Source organism: Diorhabda carinulata, chromosome 1 (assembly GCF_026250575.1).
Source record: "Diorhabda carinulata isolate Delta chromosome 1, icDioCari1.1, whole genome shotgun sequence".
In the NCBI taxonomy this organism is placed as follows: domain Eukaryota; kingdom Metazoa; phylum Arthropoda; class Insecta; order Coleoptera; family Chrysomelidae; genus Diorhabda; species Diorhabda carinulata.
Window position 1 is genome coordinate 12,892,554 of NC_079460.1, and position 25,111 is coordinate 12,917,664.

The following is a 25,111-nucleotide window of genomic DNA, read 5'->3' on the forward strand; positions in this document are numbered from 1 at the left end:
TCTTCTCAGACAAATAAGTAGTACCAAAAACAGAAAACAGCCTACGATCAAATTTATGCAAATTATCAAATTGTGTCAGTGGAAGACTCTCATAAAATTCCAACAAAGATGAGTTTTGATATTTGCTCTTAATTTCAATATCAGTATCAAAAAGATTCTGAAAAATCTTAATTTGATTCGCAATGGCATCAAAGTCCGAGAAACGAGTATCAAAATTTATTTTCAAAGCACTCAAAGTTTCGATTGCAAAATCGATAGGAAACTCAGTCTCAGTGGTGGGGCCGATTATTTCATATGTTTTAAAATGTGAAAAACATTAACTTTGTAGTTGTAATTGAAACAGTATCAATTTCTTCCGGAATGATTTGATATTAGTGTATAAATCAGAAAGATGATGGTTTTCTCCTTGCAATCTCAAATTCAGTTCGTTCACATATTTTGTCAAATCAACATAGAATGCTAACTTCCACAGCCATACGTTGTTTTGTAATTCAGTAAGAGGGCGATACTCACTGCTCGAAGTTCAAAAACGTGCTGAAGGACTTTCCCACAACCAAGCCAACGTATGGCAGTATGATGAGGTAAGTCATTTTCTCCAGTCTCTTCAATAAATTGTCGGAATTGTCGGTGATTCAACCCAAAAGATCTGATAAAATTAACAGTTGATATGACTGGTTTTAGAACTTCAGACATAACAAAACATTTTCCGCACAAAGACTGTTGAATGATGCAATGTAAGACTTAAGGTTTTGAACCACCATCGTTTTCTACAGCATTTGACACAAGAGCGACCACTCCTTTATCTTTCCCACTCATGTTTTCCCATCCATCAGTTGTAATACATTTCAAGTTTTTCCATCGAAGGTACTTTTGATTAATGGCCATTTAAACTCCTTCAAAAATATCTGTACCAGTAGTTGTGCCATGAACACTATACATATCAAGAAGTTCTTCATGCACTTCATAACTTTTATCTACCCCTCGAATATAATTTACAACCTGAGTAGTATCTGACACATTCGTTGACTCATCCAAGGCCAAAGAAAACAACTAACATGTCCAGTTTTTTCGAACAGTTGAGAGGATATATTTTCAACGATGTTTTCTACACTTCGAGCCACAGTGTTTGCTGACATACTGACAGTTTTTAATAAATTTACCTTTTCAGGGCACATTTCTGCGGCTACTGCAATTATGAATTCTTTGATCATTTCTCCATCGGTGAATGGTTTTCCACGTTTTGCAATTTCAAGAGCCACACGAAAGCTGGCACGAATTGCAGCCTCTTGCTCAGTTTTGAGTTTTGTAAATGAAGATTGCTGCGATTTCAATCCGCGTTTCATAGCTTCGAATTTTTCTGTTCTATATATTTTGAGTAATTTTGAAAATGTTTTGTTTTGTAATGACGTTTAATATTATATTCTTTGAGAACAGCTCATTGCAAATTAAACATAGCGCCTTGTTACTGGACTCAATTACGAAATACTGAATGTTCCACCGATCTTTGAATTTTCTGCATTCAATATCAATTTTTCGCTTCTTTTCCATGCTACTAAATCACACACAGAAGCAACAATTCAAATCAAAATACTGTTACAAAGATGTCTTAAACTTAAACACGTTTTAAGGAGGTACGCACTATTTTATTTCACAACAGTGTCATAGGAACTGACTTGTTGCGCCACTAGCCTCCTCATATATTCCAATTACTGCCATCTAGAAGTGAGTGGAAAACACCAGAATTTTCTCGAACCAACGAGATTAATCTGTACGGCTATTAGCGCCATCTATTAGCGATATAGGTACTTGTGTCCATCAGATGTCGTGTCACGTTACTCCTCAACGTTGCGTACTTTTTCGGACTTTTTTTTCATCAGTGGACTATTTCACATTTTATCACCGGCAACAATGATAATATGGCTTTGACCCTCGGAACTTACTGGAGTAATCAGTATGGCCCTAAGGCCGGAAAGTTTGGAGACCCCTGGTTTAGAAGACGTTCTAGATAATTTCTGTGTCGCTTTTCCCTGACAAAACGGAGCAGTATCAAGAAAATCGGTAATCTGATATTATATCAACATTGGTAGCTAAAACTATATAGTCCAGTCAATGGAGGCTCAAAAAGGGGGTTCACCTTACATCAAATGGGAATCGTTTTTATTTTTTTTGTTGTTTGGGACGATTAGGCAGTAATTAGTCCGAAGTTTCCGTCATCCCCCCCCTCTTTGCTTCGTCCACCATCTTGAAAAAACTGTCAGAAATCGGCAATTCTTTCAATTTTCGGTTTAGAAGAAAAGTAATAATTATAGGAGTATTAGTAAAGGAATTTACGACTAGAAAATGAAAAACTGAATAACAATGGCAAATAAATTTTCTTGATTTTAGGCTTCTTTTAATAATTTTTGAAATATTGTGTAGAGCAAACTGGCTGTCGTGACTTATGCAAGTTATGCTCAACTTTACTGGTGCATCTCTAGATTACGTAGTTCATAAAAATAATTCAAGAACCTTATTTTATGATAAATGCACAGAGATATTGATAACTGTCAATATTAAGATAATTTGGCATAAGTACAACATTTTTTCCTCTATCTTATAGACTAGTGGGAAAGTTAATTAAATAATAAAGTGTGTCGGTCAATGAATATTGACAAACTTAATATCCTTTGGAGTCAAATCATTATTTTATTCCCGTCCACTTCAATGACCGCTAAATTGAGTTGAGAACAATAATTATGTATCTATGTCTAGATGAAAATACGAAGAAAGGTATACTGAGGGATCGAGCTTTATTCTTAAAAATGATATTTGAAAATGGAGATAAAAATTGTTTTGAGTGGCAGATACTAAGCTTCTGCATGGAAGAAACTTGAAGCAGTATCTTTAGACTCATTGTTACTTCACTAGATCGATATAGGTAGCTTAGATTTGCTATCAAAGTTATGTATAAATTCTAATTTAGATTGTGTTGTCTAGGGTATTATTTATAATAAAACAGTCGGTAGGTGAGATGAAAAGTGTATGTCATAAAAAAACATTATTAATAGTTGAAAACAAAGAAATACGGAAATATAAAAGTAGCAGAATAGAATAATGGTGGGTCCACACCATTGTGCTGGACAAAGCAAAACAAAGATGTGAATGTGGAGCAGTCTCAAATCTCCATATAATCTACTTTTCCTGTAATAAATATGAACAATGAATGTCAACCGTCATATATGAATCCATATGTAAACAACGTTATTGTGTGATTTATTGATTGATTATTATTTGACATCATAACAATCACGTTTACAATTTTCAAATTGATAAAATTATAGTTATCCCATTTACAATGGGTGGAAATGACTAAGTAATTGCGGAATCTCAGTAGATTATATTATTGATACTGCTGAATATACCTTAATGTATTTCAACAGATTCAAATCCATTGTCATATAATAGAATTAGACTGGTTATGTCAGAAATAACTAATTACCAGAAATCCGTTTGTCAACAAAAAATAAGAAAATAAGAGGGAGCAAACGCTTCTATGATTTTAGTTGTCTCTTCCAAACATACTCCGAATGTTAATGATCTTTCTGGAATAAAACAGTTGTCCACGACGTAACTGCTATTATTTAGGTTTTGTTTGTTTTGAAGGTTGGACGCATTGTGTATATATTTATATATATATATATATATATATATATATATATACTTTTCCAGCTATATTATGAGCGGTTCATCATTGGTAAAGTCGTGGCAAAAAAAACACCAAAGTAGACTAATTTTAATATATTTGGTGAAGAAGTAGTGAAGCTTCTGGAGACTATCACAAGATGTGACGTCACAGAAAAATGGCGTATCGTGACGTAGTAAATGTAGATGTTTTTTTAAAAAAAATTTTGTTGAGTGAGCGCGAAGATTCGAATGTTTGATCGATGTTGTCGAACTTGGCTAGTGTACCAACTGCGCTATCACGACTCGACAAATATGTATGATAATGAGAACATGTGTGTGTTTGTTGGTATCACAATGTCATCAGAAGAGTATAGAAGCAAATTAGAAGAGGTTACTGGAAGTGTTCGAGAGTTGAATAAAGATATTTCATTTTCTGAAAATAATATTAAAGTGATAAAGCAATTGGAGTGAATGTGCTTGTTGGATAACGTCTTTAAAAATCGACAACTGCCACCTATACAATATAATGAAATATAATATAATATAATATATATATATATATATATATATATATATATATATATATATATATATATATATATATATATATATATATCCATATATATATATAATCTTATAATACAATAAAAATGCAAAGTTTCTATCCCTCTTTCAAAATTTGGCACCAAAGAATGTTGAATCTGAGGATCACCAAAAAAAGTAGGAAAAACGAAGCTTTGTGGATCTTTGAAGATGAAAATGCAGGATGTAAGAGTGCTGAGTGGGTTGAAAAATCTGAACTTGAAGATAATGATTCAAATAACTTTACCGAAAGAACAAAAAATGATGATCAGGATGAAAATGACTCGCTTCCACTCATTCAGTCAATCGAAGAATGGTTGAAAAATCCATGGACCACTGATTAAAATTTGAACTTACAATACTATATTATTATATACTTGTAATAATATATTATACTTTTATAATATATGGACGGCCCCTGTAATAGAATAAAGTAGTCAATACAATGAGAGTTCTAGAGTAGATGGACAGTAGCCATCGAGTTGTTGGTCTCATCCGGTGAAGAAGTGGTAAAGCTTCTAGAGACTATCACAAGAAATTGTGAAGTCATAGAAAAATGGCGTGTCGTGACGTAATAATATAGAAGAAATTCTTTTAAAATTATTTTTTGAGAGAGCAATCTATGTGGTCGAACTTGGCTAGTATACCAAGTACGCTACCAGACTCGACAACGAAGTATTTTTTTTTAGAAAAATCATGCACAGTTGGCATTTGGACGACGTGTCATTTTTTTATGGCATTTGAACATGTGCAATGGTTACTGAAGTGCTCACGATTTTTTTATAATAAATGATTGTGAGAACATGTGTGTGTGTGTGTGTATGTGTGTGTGTATGTATGTGTGTGTGTGTTTGTATCACAATATCATCAGAAGAGTATAGACGCAAATTGGAAGAGTTTACTGGAAGTGTTCGAGAGTAGAATAAAGATATTTCATTTTATGAAAATAATATTGAAGTGATAAAGCAATTGGAGCGAATGTGCTTGTTGGATAACGTCTTTAAAAATCGACAACTGTCGCCTACAGAATATCCACTATATAGAATTGAAGCGTCTGCAATATGAATAATACAATGGATAAGCATTCCATCAAGAGTGACATTAATAATGTGTTTGCAATGACATTTGTAATTTTAGCAACAGTATTTATTTTAATATTGAAAATTGTGAATAGAAAGATTATTTCATCATGTAATATAGATATAAATGGGTAAACATTGTGTTTCAATAAAATTTGAATGTCAACGAATGCTATTGTCATCGTAGTTCATTTGTAACTGTTACAGTTCCGCCACCTGACTGAGTATTATATGATCGTTTTGATAATTTCCGTTAGCGGGTAATACTCCAATAAACATGTCATGTATAATTATACAATATGCTCTAGTATGTACAGGAAATTCTACACCTACAATTTTCACTTTTATATCAACCGTCGATGCTCTCATTCCCTCCTCCTGTTTGGAGCAGTCTATTATGAAGAGATGATGATATTAGAACGCTTCATAGTCCAATGTCGGATATACTAAAAGCGTTAATCGGAGCTGCTTACGTATTTCAATATTAATCGCGATAAATTCACCAAAATCATAGCGATCATATACCAAGTGTTCCAAATACTTCTCTAGCGTTATGCAGATGCTGTATGAAAAGAATCATAAACGAGAGAGTTGCCATCTTATCCTACTTTTATACATACATGACGAAAAAAAACAATAAAATATTGAAAACATTTTTTATTTTATTACAAATACAAATATTGTTTTTATGATAGATATATTTTGGCTTGGAGTTTTCAAAAGGTGTGTCCAATTCACAAATAGGTGTTGTTTTCCCGTCCTTTAGCATAAACGATATCCGCATTAGATGCTTCATCATATTACCAAATTGATGTAGAGGTGTCGTGCGATCTTGTTTGAGTTACTCCAATCGATGACTATTTAGTCGGTTGTAATGGTTTATACAGTCTTAAAATGCTCATTAATACTGCCTCACAGTCTTTGAGAGAGGGTTATAGGAGAATTCTTTTTATACACATTATTACCTTTTTTCTTTGATCGATGATTTAGTCCAAGCCGTATTCATACATTTTTTGTATCGGACACTCCAGCAGTATTTCAATGCAAATGGACGTGGGAAACCCTAATTTAAAGTTGATAACATCCCATTTCATAATGGATATACCAGCAAATGCATGAAGTTGAAAATCTCATTGTTAATTACTACATCACCATCGGCGTCATAATGAGATATACTTGAGACATTTTCTTTTCCACCCTATTGTAACAACTGCGACCCAGTGCATTAGTTGCTATAAATATTGCGTCGAAATTGAAATTCTTGAAATGATCAATAGCTAATTCTATAACTTTTGCATATCTGAAAATATAATAAGCGAGAAGAAGTTATTATTACTACAGTAAGTTCCATACTTACATCGACAGTTTAGTTGCTATAATGTTTTTGTTTTTGAACAGCTTTTATACCGATAGGCACACGACATTTATCGTCTTAGGAAATAAAAAGACTTGTTTGGGCCCCAAAAGAGATGCCATAGATTCTAAAGCTCTAATTGATGATGTGCAAAAGCGACCGTCAGGATGATCCTTGTGGCAAACATTCTGCGCTCGAGGCAGTCATACAGTTACTCTTATCACGTGTCGTTTCCCTTCATGAGTTATAAATTTTTGGGAAGAAGGCGCACGTACAACGCACTTCTTGAAATTTCATATCCCATTTCTGATAATTTAGGATACAAATCATCTAGAGTCCTGCACGACTTCATCCCTTCCGTTCGTCTTCTGTCGTGTGCTTCGGCACCGAAACTCGAGATCTCAACAATGGCTTTTAAAAGTTCAGACTAACTTTCTTCGATCCGCGGTCTCCCAACTGTTTGATGTACATTTAAAATTGTATCAGCATCCTTATTGGTTTTGCATAAAGAATCAATTTTTATTTTTTTATTGTCTCTCTAGTTTTATTGGTAATTAGCAATGTTTTGATTTCAGTAGTTGCTTCATACTGTCCAAATCCCTTTTAGTTTTATCAAATTTTTTTTCAGAAATGTAACCAAGATTACTGTCTCTGACTAAATACTGTACTTTCGCTTTAGAATATTTCAAGCATCAGAAGACGTTTGGTGGTCTTCAATGTTTTCAGTTGTGCCTGAAGAAATAGAATTATTGACTGCGCTTAAAGAAGATGAGCTGTCAGTAGAAGTACTTGGTAAAACTTCAGTACTGCTACAAAAGTTAGCATTTGTTTCTGATGTTGAATTTACATCCTAGGCAAAAAACAAGAGAAAAAATTTATGTTGATGTAAGCTGAAAAAGAAAAAACATCTATTTATCAATTTAGTAATTTGAAAAACCAAATACATTTCTAATTCGATTTCCAAAAAAAAATGCACGACTCTACACTAATTTTTATTTAGTAGTAACACATCTTTTGTCAACTACTTTAGGCTTGATCAAGTAATTCAGCATAGTAACTTTTTGTTAAGTTGCTTTTGCTCTGTAAATATTCATACGCTGTTAAATACTATCAATAAAATCTGGATGATTATTTTGAAACCTTTGCTTTGTTTCATTCCACTCTGTATTAGCACTTGCTTGAGCCTCTTGTCCACTCAATTTAGAAAAAGCGATTTTGTATACTTCAAAAAACTGCTGGTAAAGATTTTTAGTTGTCATCATGAAAAAATGTAAAGTTAAATACACTACACATACGAAAAACATTAAAATATTTTTGTAGAGGTTCCGAGCCGAGCAGCTCTTTTTACGAGGTGCACTGATCGTCGCGCGAAAAACGACTGTGAACGTCTGCTGTTTTAGTTTTTCACTCAAATTCATTTTTACGTGTTGAAACAAGCAACACGCGATGTGTAGTAAGGATGTAAACAAATCGCGGTGCCGAGAAAAAGGGCAGTCAAAACTTTCGCCGCAGTCAGTATATAAACACTGGCGTAAGATTTCAACTGGCAAAAGAATCTATTGTCGTTCTCTTATATTTCGGGAATGTGAAATTGATTACTTTTAGTTTTACCTAAATATAAATAGTACTTATTATTTTATTACGTAAGAAATTCCTCCCCCCCCCTCAACCTAAGGAATCGTAAGTAAATGCTGCACTCTCCCCCTGCCTCGAAACCCTAACGTAATTTATGGATGGCCCCTTTTGAAACTTTTTAGTTAAGTGAAACATCACATGTTCTTCTGAACAAACAATGATGCTTCTCTGCCTAACAAATGGTCATCCATTTCGTTAAGTCTTCTTAAAATTTAACATGATGGAAAAATAAGATTTCAATATAAAATTCAGTTTTGAAATAAATTTGAAAATTTATTTTAGTATTGATAGAAATATTTATATCGAAATATTAATTTCAGTGAGCTCTGATGGTACTGAAACGATACTAATGCAACGGGTTGGTAGTAGTGGTGGTTGTGGTACTACCACCACTACTACAGCTAATACCAATAACGCTCCGAATACTCCATCAAAAAGCTCTTGTACTGGAGTAAACGCTGAACCAATGGACAATATAGCACTACTATAGGGAAAAGAAAAGTCCAACGTAAGTAACAATATATTTTTTTTATTTGATAACATCAACAAATATTGAGTGGAATAGTATAAATGATGGTATAATGATATCACTATACATTTCACTACATAAACACTAATAATTACATGGTCTGAGTGAAGGTATCTAGATCTTCGATTTTTAAAAACGATAATTTAGTTATCGGAACACACATCAAACAGTGTAATGTAAGCAATAGGTATAGATGTTAGAGGTGTGTACAGCAAGTAAATGATAAAAAAGATCTAAACAATTTGAGTAAAATTTATAATTCTATTTCATAAATTTTATTGCAACTATGAATAATTTAATTGATAGCTGTCACTTTTTTTTTGAAATATGACAATTATTTATTGTTACTTTTAATCGGTGTTACACCTTTCAAAACTGATAATTTAATTACTGCACGATATTTAGGTTTTTCCAATGTAAAAAAATAGTTTTAAGTCTATAGTACAATATTGATGATTGGTGATAAGATGCCTTCTCGACGCATCATCACGTCTCAAAAGAACCTTCATAAAGTCCAAAAATTAAGTTATTGTCACTACCAAAAAAGAAAAAATACATTATTACCGGAAAATAACACTATTAACAATTAAAATTACAGTATAAAATATTTATTATTAATCTATAGACTATTAATCGGTCTTACATACAAAAAAAACTACAATCTAAAAATATGCAATTTAAAAAGATCATTAGTTCAATGAAATATTTGTTGAATTGTAGATCACAATGTTACGTTTATTATGACGGTTCAAAGTTCAATGTTTGAAACATGTGTCACCGATACGTAAGTTCTCAATCCCCCTGAGAAGTTTTATAAGAGACGAACAGAACTGATTATGATGGTGGTGCATCTTGGCTCTTTCGGAGTATTGTGTAGGAATCTTTGGTGTATGTACAAACCTATTATTGTAAAGGTAGTAACGATTATATAGATTGGGGTCATCCAGAAATTCGTAAGATCCGTCGTTTGTAAATTGGTGGACATTGATTCTAGTCGTTCTTATTCGCTGCTGAGAATGTTGAGATGATCTAAAGCAATTTTCCTTATCGCTAGAGGTTTGATCTGAGATAACCGTGTGTGAGGTACTTTTAATCCTAGGTAGGGTTAGAGCTTCTTCTCGTATAATAGATCTTTTGTTTTCAAATGCGTCTGTGTTTGTTTTGTAACTACATTCTGGCGGAAATTTGATGAGGTAAGCTCGATGGAGTATCTTATTTATGAAAACTGCTATGTGACAAGTTTTTGACATTTCTTGTATGAATGTGGAGCTAATTGAAGTGGATAGATGATCTCAAAAGGCTTTTTCGTTGGCGAGCTTCTTCCACACAGTCGTAGTTTTCTTGAAGTAATTGTTCTGTACATAGATATTCCAAGCTTATTGATTCGCAAGTTGTTTCCATACATTGGTACAAATTTCCGTTGGAAGCTAACTAGAGACCCGGTGGGATAATCATATTTTGATTATGTGTAGGGGTTGAAAACAGGTGAGAAGGGATCTAAATCTAAAAGACCGGAAACTGATAACAAATACCAGTGTGTAATTGGTGTAATATGTTCTGCATATATGGCAATTTATGAAGTAACCTTAACTTTTAAGGGGGCAAATATATTATTTTATTGAAATGATATAGGAACAAGAGAAGATTCCAAAGCCAAGGGATAAGGCAATTATTCAGCCAGTACACAAAAAGGGGGATGTAACAGACTGCGTGAATTATAAGGGTATCACTCTGTTTGATGTCGTATACAAAGTTCTAGACAGAATTATAAGAAATAGATTAGGCAAATACTTGGTCGAACAAGTTGGCGTGTATCAGGGGGGATGTAAAAGAGGGAAGTCAACTAATCATCAAATTTTCATACTGAAGGCAAGAAGAAGAGGAAGAGTTCCTGGATGTCTTTGAAATCTTATATAAGTACTTCTTGAACCATTATGTAGGTATTAGTACATTATGGAATTATTCGACTATTCAATTTGATTGTGGCCTATGCGGAGTTGTATAGTGGATTACAATCTCTTATGACTGTCGATAAACTCGTACATAAGTACCGCTGGCGCTGTCAGCTACCATTATGTGTAATATTCCATGATGTGTAACATAGATGAGGAGAGCGTTCAGGACATTGACAGAGTTAGACTATTCTATTGAATAAGTTTGTCCATAATTGAAAAATGCATACACAATTATTGGAGAGTTTTGACTATTTGCTTGAAATGTATCAATATAAATGATTTCCAAGGGTTTCGTGGGCGTTAGTGTTATCATAAATTTTGGTTTTGCGGATTGTTGTCGTATTTACTGGTAAAAAAAAATGTCAAAGATTAATGATTTCTTCAATGTATTTCTTTAGGGAAGTTTTCGAATTTCAGTTTCTGTTCCATTTGTGCCCCAGAGATTATTCCTTGATGATAATAATTTATTATAGATATTTCTTGAAAAAGTCTCTCTTTGGATGGTTTCTTCCATCTTGAGCATAAATCGCTTTCTTATAAGTAAAAGTAACTTCAGAAACTAGCGGACCTGGACTATGGTTAAGAAGTCTATATATCATTAGGTTGTTTTAGAGAATTGTTGATCTATTACTGATGAGGATAGGATTCCCTTGGGCTGTGTGCCTTATTTCGTTTGAATCGTCTCGTCTTGATCGAACAAGTCTTCTTTTACTTGAACATCCTCCTTTCTCAACTGTTCGTTGGATAGTATAACTTCTTTTCTTCTTCCAACAATTCTTCGATAATTTGGAGCTCTTCAGGATAAATGTGTTCTGTCGTTTGAACGAACTTTGTTTCTGCATTGTTTGGGTAGATGAGGGAGCCTGTATAATTGTACAAGGATGCTAGATCTTCTGTCTCTTCTTGCTTGGAGCTATTTATTAAGTACGTGTGTGTCTAGAAAGGGCATCGACATTAGTATTAGCTTTGCCTTTTTTAAATTTAACTTCTATTTTACTCACCACCTAATTAATTTGGACCTTGGGTCCTCCAGTGAAAACAACCATTTGAGCGGTTGGTGGCTTGATAGAATTTTGAATTTCCTTCCAAAATTTATATGTCATTCATAGTTCTGGATGCATATGCGATTGGCTTGTCATTGCTGATGGGACCTTGAGAGAGTACGACTTCGATGGCAAAGTTGCTTGCGTCTGTAGTGGGATTGAATGGCTTCGTAAAGTCCGATATTGTAGCAATAGTTCGTTGGTTAATGGGTTCTTACATGAATTATCCCAATAGTTCCCACAGAAACCTATGAATTGCTGTTTGCACGGAATCACAGTGCAAGGAAATCATCAGCATTTTACATTTATATAGTCTTTTCTCGCACATTTTCAGTCAGTCAGTGGTGATCAGTTACAATCAGTTGTAATCATTTTCTTAGTTAGTTCGTTAATTGTAAACAAGTATATGAGAAATAAAGTTTTTTAGAAAGTTTATTTTGAGTTAATAAGTTGAAAATGGCGCAGTCAGTAGGATATTTGCGATTGAAACGAATCGAACGCGTCGATTTTTGTTTTAACGGAGACTGAATATCTATTCTACAGAGTCAATTTTTTAGTACTTGTGGAAGTTTATAGCGATCCATAGAACGTCAGGAAACCCAGTGTATCAAACACCGAAACGACCCCAAGTGCAAAGAAGGCCGTCGAAGGAAATTGGAACCGAAATAGTCCGATTTCGCAGGGATATTCATCTGAGGAAGACAAATTTGCTGAATTGGAGTATATCTCTATAGGAATGTTTGAAATATTTCTCCAATTATTACTTTAAATAGAATCAATCTTATATCTGAAGTTGACGTGACAATTTAACAAATATTTTTCAAAGTTTAAAATTAAGACCTTTAACTGACTCTCAAATTTAATAACTTAAGTAATAACTTAATTATACCTGAATTCAGACCAGAATATTTACAAAGTGAGTGTTCCAGATTTCGATGTCAATCCAAATAACCTAAACAGATATCTAAGTGATTAATTGGTACCTTTTATAGATCAGACACGCTAAGTTGTTTCCAAAATATTTATTTACTGAATTGCTCGATATCCAAATTAACTAGAAATTAGTCGTAAATATACAAAATGTATCTACTTGGAACGAGTTAAAAGATGTATTAACTAGTAATTTTGCCGACCATAGAGATGAAACTAATGATGAGACAACAACCAAATGAAAAACAGTTCTATGATAGAGTTTTGAATATTCTCAATCTATTGTGTAGTTATGTAGACGCTCATGATATTGAAAATGAATCGAAAATATTTAAAAGAAATTTATATGATAATGTAGCTTTGACAACATTTTTATCGGGACTAAAAGAACCGATAGGTACTACTATTAGATGTATGAAACTAAATAGTTTGGCTGAAAGAAGACAATGTACATTATTTCGCGAATTATACCCATAAAACAGATATAAAGCAATCACAATACTCCAATGAACCTTTTACACAGCGACACAATTTTAATAATCATAATCCAGTTCAATTTAATGCTCATACACTCAATAATTTCTTCAGAGAACAAAGACCATTTCCATCTCAACCTTTCAAACCGCAGTAGAGTCGTAACGTTTTCAAACCAAATCAAAAACAGAATTTACCAAACCCAAAACCCATGAGTATTTTCACAAGAAACAATCAACCAATGTAAAGAGAGCGAAATTATCACCACAACCCTGAATGCTACCACAAATCCAGTAAAATTAAGTTTCAGAACCACTTCCTGTAGAAATATTTGATAATGGTGATGATAATAAATATTTTTAATTGAATTACCTAGAAAAAAACCTTTTAGATTTGAATAAAATTAGAATCATTTAAACAATGAAGAGAAATCCAAAATACTTAAAATTTATACTGAATACTTTAACATATTTTATGAAGAAAATACACCACTTACTTTTACAAACAAAATTAAACATGAAATACGATCTACTATCGAAATTCGCTAAAACCAATCGATATCATTTTGTTTACAAAAACAATGTAGATAAACAAATTAAAAAATTTTTAGACCACAAAATTACCCGTCCGAGCTGAAGTGCTTGGAACGCGCCCATATGGGTAGTTGCAAAAATACAAGACGCTTCCGGAAAAGCAAAATGTCCTGTAGTAATTGACTATAGACGCCTTAAGAAAAAACGATTGACTTATTAGACAAGTTAGGTGACGCCAATATTTTACAACTTTGGATTCACAACTTTGAACTCAAGATTCCATCAGCTCAAGATGACTGAAAAAGACAGGAAAGAGAAAACAGCTTTAGCACCGAATCAGGGCATTAGAAGTTTCTCAGTGAGCTATGGACAATATACTACGAGGTATACAGACTTGTCTACCTTGATGATATAATCGTTCTCTCCACTCAACTGCAAGAGTACATAGAAAGACTAAAATGTGTATTTGATCGACTTATTAAATCCCATTATAAAATCCAGTTGGATAAATCAGAATTCCTGAGAAAACAAGTTGCTTATCTTGGGCAGGTAGTCACCCCTCATGGAGTGAAATGCAACTCAGATAAAATTAAGGTCATTAAAAATTCCCTATTCTCAAGACTCCAAAACAAATAAAAGGATTTCTAGGACTGCTAGGATACTAAGTTTCATAAAAAAATTTGCTCACTTGACGAAACCACTGACAAAATATTATAAAAGGGCCCGAATTTCGAACACAATTCCCATCATGCTTCGAGACATTCTGACCAACGATTCGATTCTCCAATATCCCGACTTCCTCAAGGGCCTATCGGAAAATATCTTCCAATCGCTTACGCATCAAGGACACTTAACGATTCTGAACGTAATTATGATACCACGGAAAAAGAACTCTTGTCCATTATGTGCGTCACAAAATATTTCTAACCTTACTTATATGGCAGAAAATGCCATTGTTGCGATCACAAACCACTCGAATCTCCGCTCTTGTCTCTAAAGGAACCAAATTCCAAACTCATTAGATGTCGAATCAAATTAGACTATAAAATTGTATGCAAACGTGGAAAACTTAATACTAATGCAGATGCATTTTCCAGAATTGAAATTAATGCTAAAGAAACAAATTCTCAATGATCAAGAATTTTTGAAAAATATATGATATATGATATTTTACATCGCGATTTAGATATCGATGACGTACGATTTTCATCTCAATCAAAGCAAAGTCTCAATACACTTTCACCACCTACAATCGAAAATCAGCTGAGAATTCCTGAAACAACTCAAGACGAAAGCGCTGACCTAGACTCTATATCCTTGATAGTAAATCCCGACACTGATCTAGACAATGAAAATTCACCGACAACGAATTCAACTAACAACAATCCTGACTATGCAATACAGTAGATAACATCTGACCGACAAAATGAACTTAACGACGAGAGAAACAACGTAGACGATAATAAATCTCTTACAATGCATTCTAATTCTGAGAAAAATTCGGTAATAGGTATTCCCATTGCAAAATGTGCACAGGACAAAATCAAATCATAATTAGTTCTGTTTTACATTCTACGGCAAAACCTAAAATTAGAATCTTATTCGAGAAAGAGAAACGAATCACAGTACAAATATCAAAGAAAAATCTGGAGCAAGATGTTATCAATTTTATCAAAGATGTAGTAAATGGACATACTAATAACAATGACGTTTATGATATTGATATAAATAAAATACTCCCACATACCTATATCAATACTCATAAAGAGAAAACAAAATTATTATACTTAGAAATTTATTCCTACATAATTAATTGAAAAGAAAAAATTGCCAGCAAACTTAATAAGAACCGGGACAAACCAAAAATATTTAGACCCTCTCAGAAAGTGTACATAAGAAAACACATACGTCAAAAACACGCTAATAAGTACACATTACCAGTAAAATGGAAAACTGTCAACCTTGCACAAAAAACAGCTTCAACCGGAAATAGGGAAAAAATACTTATGGACAATTTAAAACGCTCCCAAAAACAGACTTTTAAATTCAAAAAGTAAGATAAAAATTATATATAATATTCTACACAATTTTCAAAACTTAATAGTAAGACGATAATTTACAACATAGAATTTTATTATTTCAGCTTTTCTGGTTACTATGGAACTCCAGAATAGAATAGCAATTAGAAATCTAGTTAACAACCCTGGGCTACTACCCCTGTAAAAATTGAAATGTATAACATGCACTTATAAGAGTACACTACTATGATTTGAACCCAATCATCTTAGAAATAATCAAATTGCATATTCAAGCTGCAAAACTTAGAGTCTTTGCTAACCAAAACAAACATTGCACTAATGATCTATCAAATTATTGTAAATTGCTAGACTTCACAGAAGCCAAGATTGAAAATAAATTAATAGAAATATTTACCCCATCCCTCTAGAATAAAAAGAGGACTTATAAATGGCTTAGTATCAAGTTTTAAATCTATCACTGGAAACTTAGATTCAAACTATAGAGAAAGATTTGAAACCCTCATTAAAGAACTACAAAATAATCAAAATAATTTGGCTACTAATACGAGGATGTATTGATATCTAGTTAGCCTAGAGCCTAGACCAGTTCCATGCATAAACAAAATATTGCGTTACCATAGCAACGAACAATAACTTATTAGTGTCAGTGTAAAGTTTGACGTCAAAAAAGTAAACCATAGTTACGCAACAAATTAAAAGAAAAAATATATCCATTGAAATTGTGATAATCGAAAAATTGGAGTATTGAGCTATCATCAAATACCTGTATTTAAAAGGGTTAAGAAGTAAGCAGATTTACGAAGATATGCTTAATACCCTTGGTGATTAATGTCCTTCACGTCAATTTGGACATGAGAAAAATTGCTGCAAAATGGATCCCCAAATGTCTGAATGTTGACCAAAAAACGTGCAAGGGTAGAAGCATCACGTTCGATCTGTGCTCGATTTTAAAACGATGTAGACTTCTTAAACCGAATTGTTACTATGGATGAGACTTGGGTACATTTCTACGATCCAGAAACAAAGCAACAATCGATGGAATGGCGACACTCTGGTTCTCCAAGAACTAAGAAGGTTCAAAAATCTGCTGGAAAAGTTCTTGCTTCAGTTTTTAGGGATCGCCATAGAGTAATCATGATTGATTTTTTGGATAAGGGTAGAACAATAACTGGAGATTACTATTCGACATTACTGACCACTCTACGGGAAAAAATTAAAGAGAAAAGACGCGGAAAGCTATCCAAATGTGTTTTGTTTTTGCAGGACAACGCCCCTGCACACGAATCTCATGTTGTCATGCAAAAAATTCGTGATTTAAGGTATGAATTACTAGAGCACCCCCCCTTAGTCACCAGATTTGGCTTCATCCGACTATCATCTCTTTCCTCAACTGACAAAAAGTTTAAAAGGTCGTAAAGTTTCTTCCAACGAGAAGGTTGTAAAAGCTGTGGAGGTCTGGTTTGCAAAGCAAGAGGAAACATTTTTTTTGAAAGGTCTAGAGATGTTGCAGGTTTTGACATTGAAATTTTGTTTGGTTCTATAGTGGGCTGAAAATTTTTCAATATATTCTCGTATAAAAAACAAAATTCATTGTTTGTCTCACTCATTGATAAATCCAATTGGACAAATAACAAATAACGAACAGATTTTGGAAACAAAAATTAAATTTATTCAAAATTTTATCAAAAAAACAAGCAAACAACGATCATTGTGTATATATTAAGATGGCTATGGACTTAATCATAGATTTGTATGAAATGATTAATTCACTACTAATCGACATCGAAAATTCGATTACATTTGCAAAACTTCAAGTAATGTATCCGAGTATAATAAAGACTTCTGATTTATTTGAACAATTAAAGAATTTGGAAAAAGTAGTTACTAAAAACCAATTGCCTTAGAAATTGATTTCGACAAAATTTTACTTCACGAAAAATTGATTAAAATTTATTGTTATTCAAATATTAACACAATTACTTACATTTTAAATATTATAATATTATAATATAATAATATAAATAGAAGAAACTGAGTACGTGACAACAGGTACTCATCTTCTGTAAGTACCTTTGGGATGTCAAGTAATAGTACACAATACGATCTTAAAACAATAAAAAATTATATAATAGCTTCAGCCAACCAATATTACTGTTGAACCTGGATAACAGTACTACTCTTCATCCAACAGCATCAAACTCCGACTTTTATTTAGAAAAAATAGAACTCGACAACCTTCAGCCTCAAAAAAACAAATTCATAGAAAAGCAAGCTAAGTTAACATTTGGAGAAGTTTCAAAAAACCCCAGCATATGGACCTTACTAATTTACTCGTTATTACTTTTTAGTTTTGTATTTTGCAATTACAAGAAATGGTTATCGATACTTTGCAAACCTACCGAAGAGAATTCTTCTCAGGTGGACCATTCTACGGGTCAACTTCCTCGCTAGCTGTGGAAGTCGAATTTACGAGGGGAGGAATTATCTCGACCGTTTCCACAGAAACCGATGAGGTGCTGTTTCCACGGAATCACAGTGCGAGGACCTCATCAGCATTTTACATTTATATAAAAGTATTTTCTCGCATATTTTTAATTGGTCAGTTGTGGTCAGTTCCAATCAGTTGTAATAATTTTTCTAGTTAATTCGTTAGTTGTAAACAAGTATATAAGAAATCGTGTGAAATAAAGTTTTTTAAAAAATGTATTTTTAGTTAATAATTTGAAAGTCATGTCTTAATGCATTCTAGAATTCTGGTGTGTGTTCTGTTTTCGCATCCTTCTTTAAACATGCGATAAAAGGTCTCGTTATCCTGGCACAGTCTTTGATTAATTTTATTATTTAACCCATTCATCTCAAAAATGCTCTGATTTCTTTGACCGTTTTTGGAATTGGATACCCTATAATAGCTTTGATTTTGTCTGGATTCGGCCTATTTTTTCTGGAGTGACAATATGATCTAACCCTATTTCAGAAACTCGCCATTTATCTACCTGAATTGTTAATCCCGTTTCTTCGAGTTTTCTTGAAAGTTTTTGCCAGATGACAAAATGTTCGTGTAGAGATGTGGAAAAAACAATTAAGTGGTCCATGTATGCCAGACAAATTTCTTCTTGCAACATTTTCCATTATTCTCAAAGGGGCGTTTTTGAATCCAAATGGCCTTCTAAGGTCTTCATGAACGTTGAACGTTGAATGCAATTATCCTTCTCCACCATTTGTATCTGGTAAAACTCGCTGGCGATGCGAGAGTAGAGAAGTACTAACATATTCCTAATTTATCCAGGATATCTGTGATATTTGGAATTGGGTATTCATAATATATTGTTTTCTCGTTGATCTTACGATTAACGGGTTAACAACAAATAACATTGATGTTATTTATTTCTGTACCTTTTCTTTGTGAATGGATGGTATGAATTGGTTTGGTAAGAAACTTCATCTGTTCCTCTGATGTTATGTTTTCCATATCTGTCGTCTGTGTTTCTTGCAGAATAATTTCGGTTTTCAGTGTATTTTAGTCAAGTAAATGCATTTCCGAGTTTCCAACTGGATTTTTCAATGCTTTTTGTATCGGCCAACGATGATATTGGAGTGCATTTAGATTGTAACTATTATTACTTCCTATCTTCTCTTCGCTCCATCCTAAAACTTCTGGATAAACTTCACTTGGTTTTCCATAGGTTCTTCTTTCCCTACTTTCTTATCTTCTAGTAATTTGAATTAACTTTCCCAAGGCTTCATTCTTTGATTCTTAATTTAGTATTAATTCTTCCAATAAATAAAACTTTATTTTTACTTACTTGTTGTCCCATTCTTAATAATTTTGGAAGAATTTGAATGTTTCCCAGAGGTTCTTTTTAGTGGACTTTAAATAACTACGAGAAAATCACTAAGGGCACTTTTACTACACTACTGCCACAAAAGTCACTTTTTGAAAAAAATACTTACTAGAACAGCAAAACGACGCTAATCGGTTTTATTTATAAATAATTAATGCTATTACATACTAAAAATATGTAATTCGCCAAGATCATAAGTTCAATGCAATATTTGTTGATTTGTACAAGTTATGAATGTTATGACGGCTCACAGTTCAATACCTAGTATAAACCATTCATTTATAAGTATCACTATATCACCTCTATTAACATTAAGAATATTCCAGGGTCACAATTCTCTATGTTTTCTAATTCTATATTCGGTGGATTTAGTTCATTGCAGTTCTACTCGATTTCTAAGAAAATAATAAGTTATTTGTTAAGCAAACAATAGAAGCGAATTGCACAGGAAGTAGACAGGCAACGGAAACTACAGACATAATAACAGTCAAATGAATAATGATGAGGATAACTAACTGTTCCCGAAAAACCGTACTTTTGTTCATTTCGAATGTTCAGTTGGTGGCGTGTTATGAATGCATTTTTCCTGTTTTTTTTTGGAGCAATATCTTAATAGGGACGCATATATATTTCAATTCAAAGGTCGAAGTCTGTATTTCGACCACTACAAAAAATACAACGGAATAAAAAAGCATAGTTATTAGCCAGCTTTGCGTTTATAAAATTCTTAGAAGATATTTACGCTACACCAAAAAAATGAAATTAGTCTTACCTAAGAGGAATAAGGAAGATTCGAAAGAAGAACGTCAACAATTTTTAATGAAAGTTCGAATAATAATTTAAATCATGAATACTTCCTTATTTGCTGAGTTTACTGAAATTTGATAGGCTGCAAATACAAATTCTTCTAAAGCTTTTTGACGAAGTTTGGCAGAAAGATTGAATATGAAGTAATTATGGCTGTTATAATAACAGTAATCCAAAATATATTGCTCAATTTTTGCTTTACTCATGAGTATACGTTTTTTCTTATTGGTCATATTAACTAAAAAAATTGTCTGTACCTACTGGAGCAATGAAAAACCGCGACTCTTTAGGGAAGGTCATAGACAATATCCAAATAAAGTGACCGTTTGGATTAACATGTTAGCTCTACGTATGTAAATTCACTTTATAGACTCCTCTATAACAACTAATCAAATTGATGCGTCTGGCAATATGATTCTGCAAAAAATTCTGATCCATTTCAAATAAGATGCAGCTACATCAAATCAATTTCCTCCAGTGAGATATAGTTATATTAATTTTCTCTAGGTGAGCTTCTTTAAGAATCACAAGCAATTTGATACGTGTGTATAAAACAATTTTTATTCATTCTAATTTCTTTCTATTAGAAACTTTATTTGTTTGAACCATTCCATGAATTTAACAAAGCATACTTTGCAGTATAATTTTTATCATTCTCATGAAACCAGAATTAACCAACTCTTTAGAGGTTATTCAAAATATATCCCTTGAAACATGTACATCAAAATACTAATTAGAATTGATCTTCTCGGTGCTATAAATTATATTTCTCATTAAAACAAATTTTACCAATGTGAAGGCACTAAATATATAACAAATTTCTTATTCATAGACACAGACCTTAAATAAGAACAAAAAAATCGTAAGCACTAAAGTCCGTGGCTCGACGTCGTGAGCATCGATTCCATCATAAACCTCATAACCACTTATCCTTGTCTTATTAGTCACGTCTTTACTCTGCCCAGTTTTTCAGTGTATCTATTTCTATGTAATTCGTTCACAAATTTTTTAAATTTCGGTTTTTGTTTGTTCTTCAAGAAAGTTGCAATCCAAACGGTTTAACCACGTCTTTTTGTTGAAATAGAACGATCTCTATGATATTGGAGCAGGACTTCAATTTGACTGGGTTGGTAAACATACGTTAGTTAAGGGTTCCAAATATTATCACAGTAGAATAGCTTAAGCGCAGACCTGATGTCTATATAATAAAATTAAATATTCTAAGTAAATTATAAAGTTCATACGCCTTCATATATGCAATGTGCATCTACTTTTTATAGAGACATATAAATACAAAGTGACTTGTTGAGAGTGTCGACCTCTGTATATAATTACATTTACGAATTTGTTTCTAAGTTTTATACAGAATATTGAGGATGGATACTACTTTTCTAATTATATAGCTTCTGTTGGAGTCGTATTTATTTACTACCTATTCTTAAGTGGATAGTGTACTTTTATTGACAAAACAAACACTTTCATTTTCTGTACCGTAATTTTTTTGAGCCCTACAAGCACTCAAGGCTAGTTCCGATCCCGTTTAGTTAGTCATGGTGGTGTTAAAATAAGTAGTCTGTGGGTGCCAGTATTTTTGGTATTTTCCATTGAATGAAAAATATACACTATAAAAAAGACATATTCGAATTAATTATTGTGAAGTTATAAACGAATATTAATGGCGAATCACAGAAAAATTCAAAATTTACTCTTACTGTTTAAAATAAATCCTCTTAAATCACAAAATTAGTGTACGCCACTGAAGCATTAAATAGTAGTAAAGGTGTCAAAAGAAATATATTGCGTTTATAGATGATTATGGTGAACAAAATTTATAATTTTCATGTCACATTGAAAATAATCGTATCATACTGTGATAGTAGAAACAATAAAACGCAGTTTCAAATAGATTATCTACAATGTATTCAACCTAACATAATTTATCGGCACCAATAATCTATTGATAATAATTGAAATTTTCGCCCCATTTCTTCATTTGCTTACGATTTTTCTGTTGGTAATAGGCGCAGCAGTAAAATTGTAAAATTGATAGTACTAAAACATGGTTGATGAAACAAAATTACTGAAGTTAATAAACAAAGCTAATGAACTATAAACTCCACAGTCAATTGACATTTCTAATAAAAAAAATTGATGAATTACAAAAAAGAGTTCACCAGGAAGTAGCTGGTCTTGAAAACAAAATTAATGTTACTCAGACTAAAACAAATAAATTGGTGACTCAAAGAAGGTTTGTAAGATTGTAAGATACACTAACCAGACTAAACGCTGCTCTGGGTTTAACTATTGGCAAAACTGATCTAAATTTTTAAAACCGTGCAGTTTTCCTAGAATTCGTTTCTTATTTTAAGAAAATATCAAATTTGAAAAGAAGTGATATCTCTATAACTAATGATCTTTGCTACGAAGATCGTGAAGAACGGAGAAATTTGAGCAGATATCAAAAAGGGCAATAGAACAGAACCTAGAAGCTGTTATAAAAAAAATAAGCTACTCATTGGAGAAGATACGAATACGGTTGAAGATATGAATGAAATGGAGCAAAGACCCAATACTGAAGACACAAATTTTTCAGAAGAAGAAGACCATACAAGAAATTGACAAATCATAAACACAAGAAAAACAAATATTCTTAGATTTAGGACTCTTTGCATCCGAAGCCATATTGAGCCAAATATATAATTCAGATATTTGCAATTTTTATATAGAAAAAGTTTTAATTTACAATCCTCTCTATACTTTTTTCATACAAAGTTATAGGTACCTCTTGACTGCTAACTCATTGAGTGGTCTATGAAAATCGAAAATTTTTTAATCCGTTAACAATATTTGGATTGAAACTAATTTCTCATTAAACATTATTTTTCATTCCAGTCGTCACTTGTCAGTGATTATGTACCCCATATTTCTTTTCAGTAATTACTGCATTCTAGATTCCAAAAACACATGATGTATTTCCATTTGAATACTAAGAAAGTATAAAAGACTAAAGAGCACATGTTCCGATCTGCTATTTGAAGTAAAACATAAAAACTAGTTAAACATGATTAAAAGAATTTCGAATATTTGAAATTTTTAGGTAGTGTTTTTTCAACTTGGGTTAATAGTAATTTTTGTTTCAGCAGGTTCATATATACCTATACCTATCTATAATACTGAAATATAATTGATGCATTCCCACTTCTAATTTATGATTAGTCAAAAATGAAATAAAAAACAATATTTTTAGAACCAATCATCAGCTAAAAGTTATTTATAAAGCATTCATCATTAAGGTTCCGGTCTAACGAATTGAGCTCTGTCTGAATTTGAGCTCAATACCTCCAAGAGGTAGTAGAATTTTTTCAAGTGAAAACAATATTAGGAAGAATTTTAGTTGTTGATTGAGCATTGTTTTTTTCTTCAAAAAAATACCGTTGATAAAAAGATTGGCTTAGATATCATTACACATAAATAGATTCAAAAATAAAAAAATGGAGTTTTACATGAGCATTTGAGCCTGAAAAGCTTCTTTCTGAATTCCACAAGAATCAATCGGTATTGATAATGGTGATCTGTTTCTCCCTACGGATTTGGGTGTTAGCCGAGTTTATTGAGGCGGCTGATTTGAACGACGATGGCAGTGTTTTATCGTCGGTGATGTCAATAAAATACCCCTACCTCTCAACAATGTGAGCAGCAGAAAGATTTCTTGATAAAAAACTAGGTACATCTTAGGCTGTTTTAGTTGCCAACTCTAAAATGGAGAACAAGCCCTGAAGCTGGCTATGATAAATGTTCGATTTGGGAATATTTCTCAATATTTTGAATACAGACTTCCTCTAAACCACATATCTCTTCTAATTTTTAGATCTAGATGGGATCTGTGGTATGTAGGAAAGAAGGTCATGAAGTTGCGATTATCTGGAATATTAGAAGCCAAACAAAGACTCGTTGATCTGAAACCAAATAAAAATAATAAATAAATTTATAACAGCAAACTCCATAATCATTCAAATGTTATATTTGAAGCGCTATGGATACAAAAAAATTTTGTCACAGAACTCGCAGGTGCGTTGAATGTGCATGGACATATCTTACTTCTGGATCCAATAGAAAAGTCAAAAAATATAATTTGAAATATATTAACTGCAAAAAAATTATACAGCAAACTATAGAAGATTTATTATCCACAAAACTTCATCCAAAAACTAGATACAGACAAAAAACGTTGAAAGCACCCTTAAAAAACAACCCAAACAGAAATAACTTATGAACAGGCAACAGGACAAGGAAATCAACAAATAAATAAAAAATAATACCATAAGACCATACATAGGAATGTCGCGAATAAATCAAATGATATATCTGAGTTGAAATCAATGATGAAGGACTTTCTCAAATTCTTAAACTAGCTACATGAAATGTCAAAGGGTTCACGAATCACAATTCCAAAAGGTCATGCTTTACTAGCAGGCATGACTGACAACAACCAAATTTGTATCTACGGGTAAACCAACTATCTACCATCGGATCCGAATAAATTAACAGACCTCTTAGACTTTTATATATTTAAAGGTATAAATTGTATAAAACTTAACAATAGGTCTTTTCGGAAACTATTATCGTATTAACCCGATCATGATCCT

General features: G+C 32.6%; 1 protein-coding gene across 5 annotated transcripts in view; it reads left to right on the top strand.

The window, feature by feature from the left end:
- LOC130895760 (metabotropic glutamate receptor) overlaps positions 1-25,111 on the top strand; it is a 406,290-nt gene that overhangs the window by 358,037 nt on the left and 23,142 nt on the right. For all 5 annotated transcript variants that reach the window (XM_057803330.1, XM_057803314.1, XM_057803337.1 and 2 more), the window contains one exon: positions 8,634-8,821. In XM_057803330.1, the coding sequence (XP_057659313.1) occupies positions 8,634-8,803 (170 nt within the window). In that variant the 3' untranslated portion in view covers positions 8,804-8,821. The remainder of the gene's footprint in view (positions 1-8,633; positions 8,822-25,111) is intronic.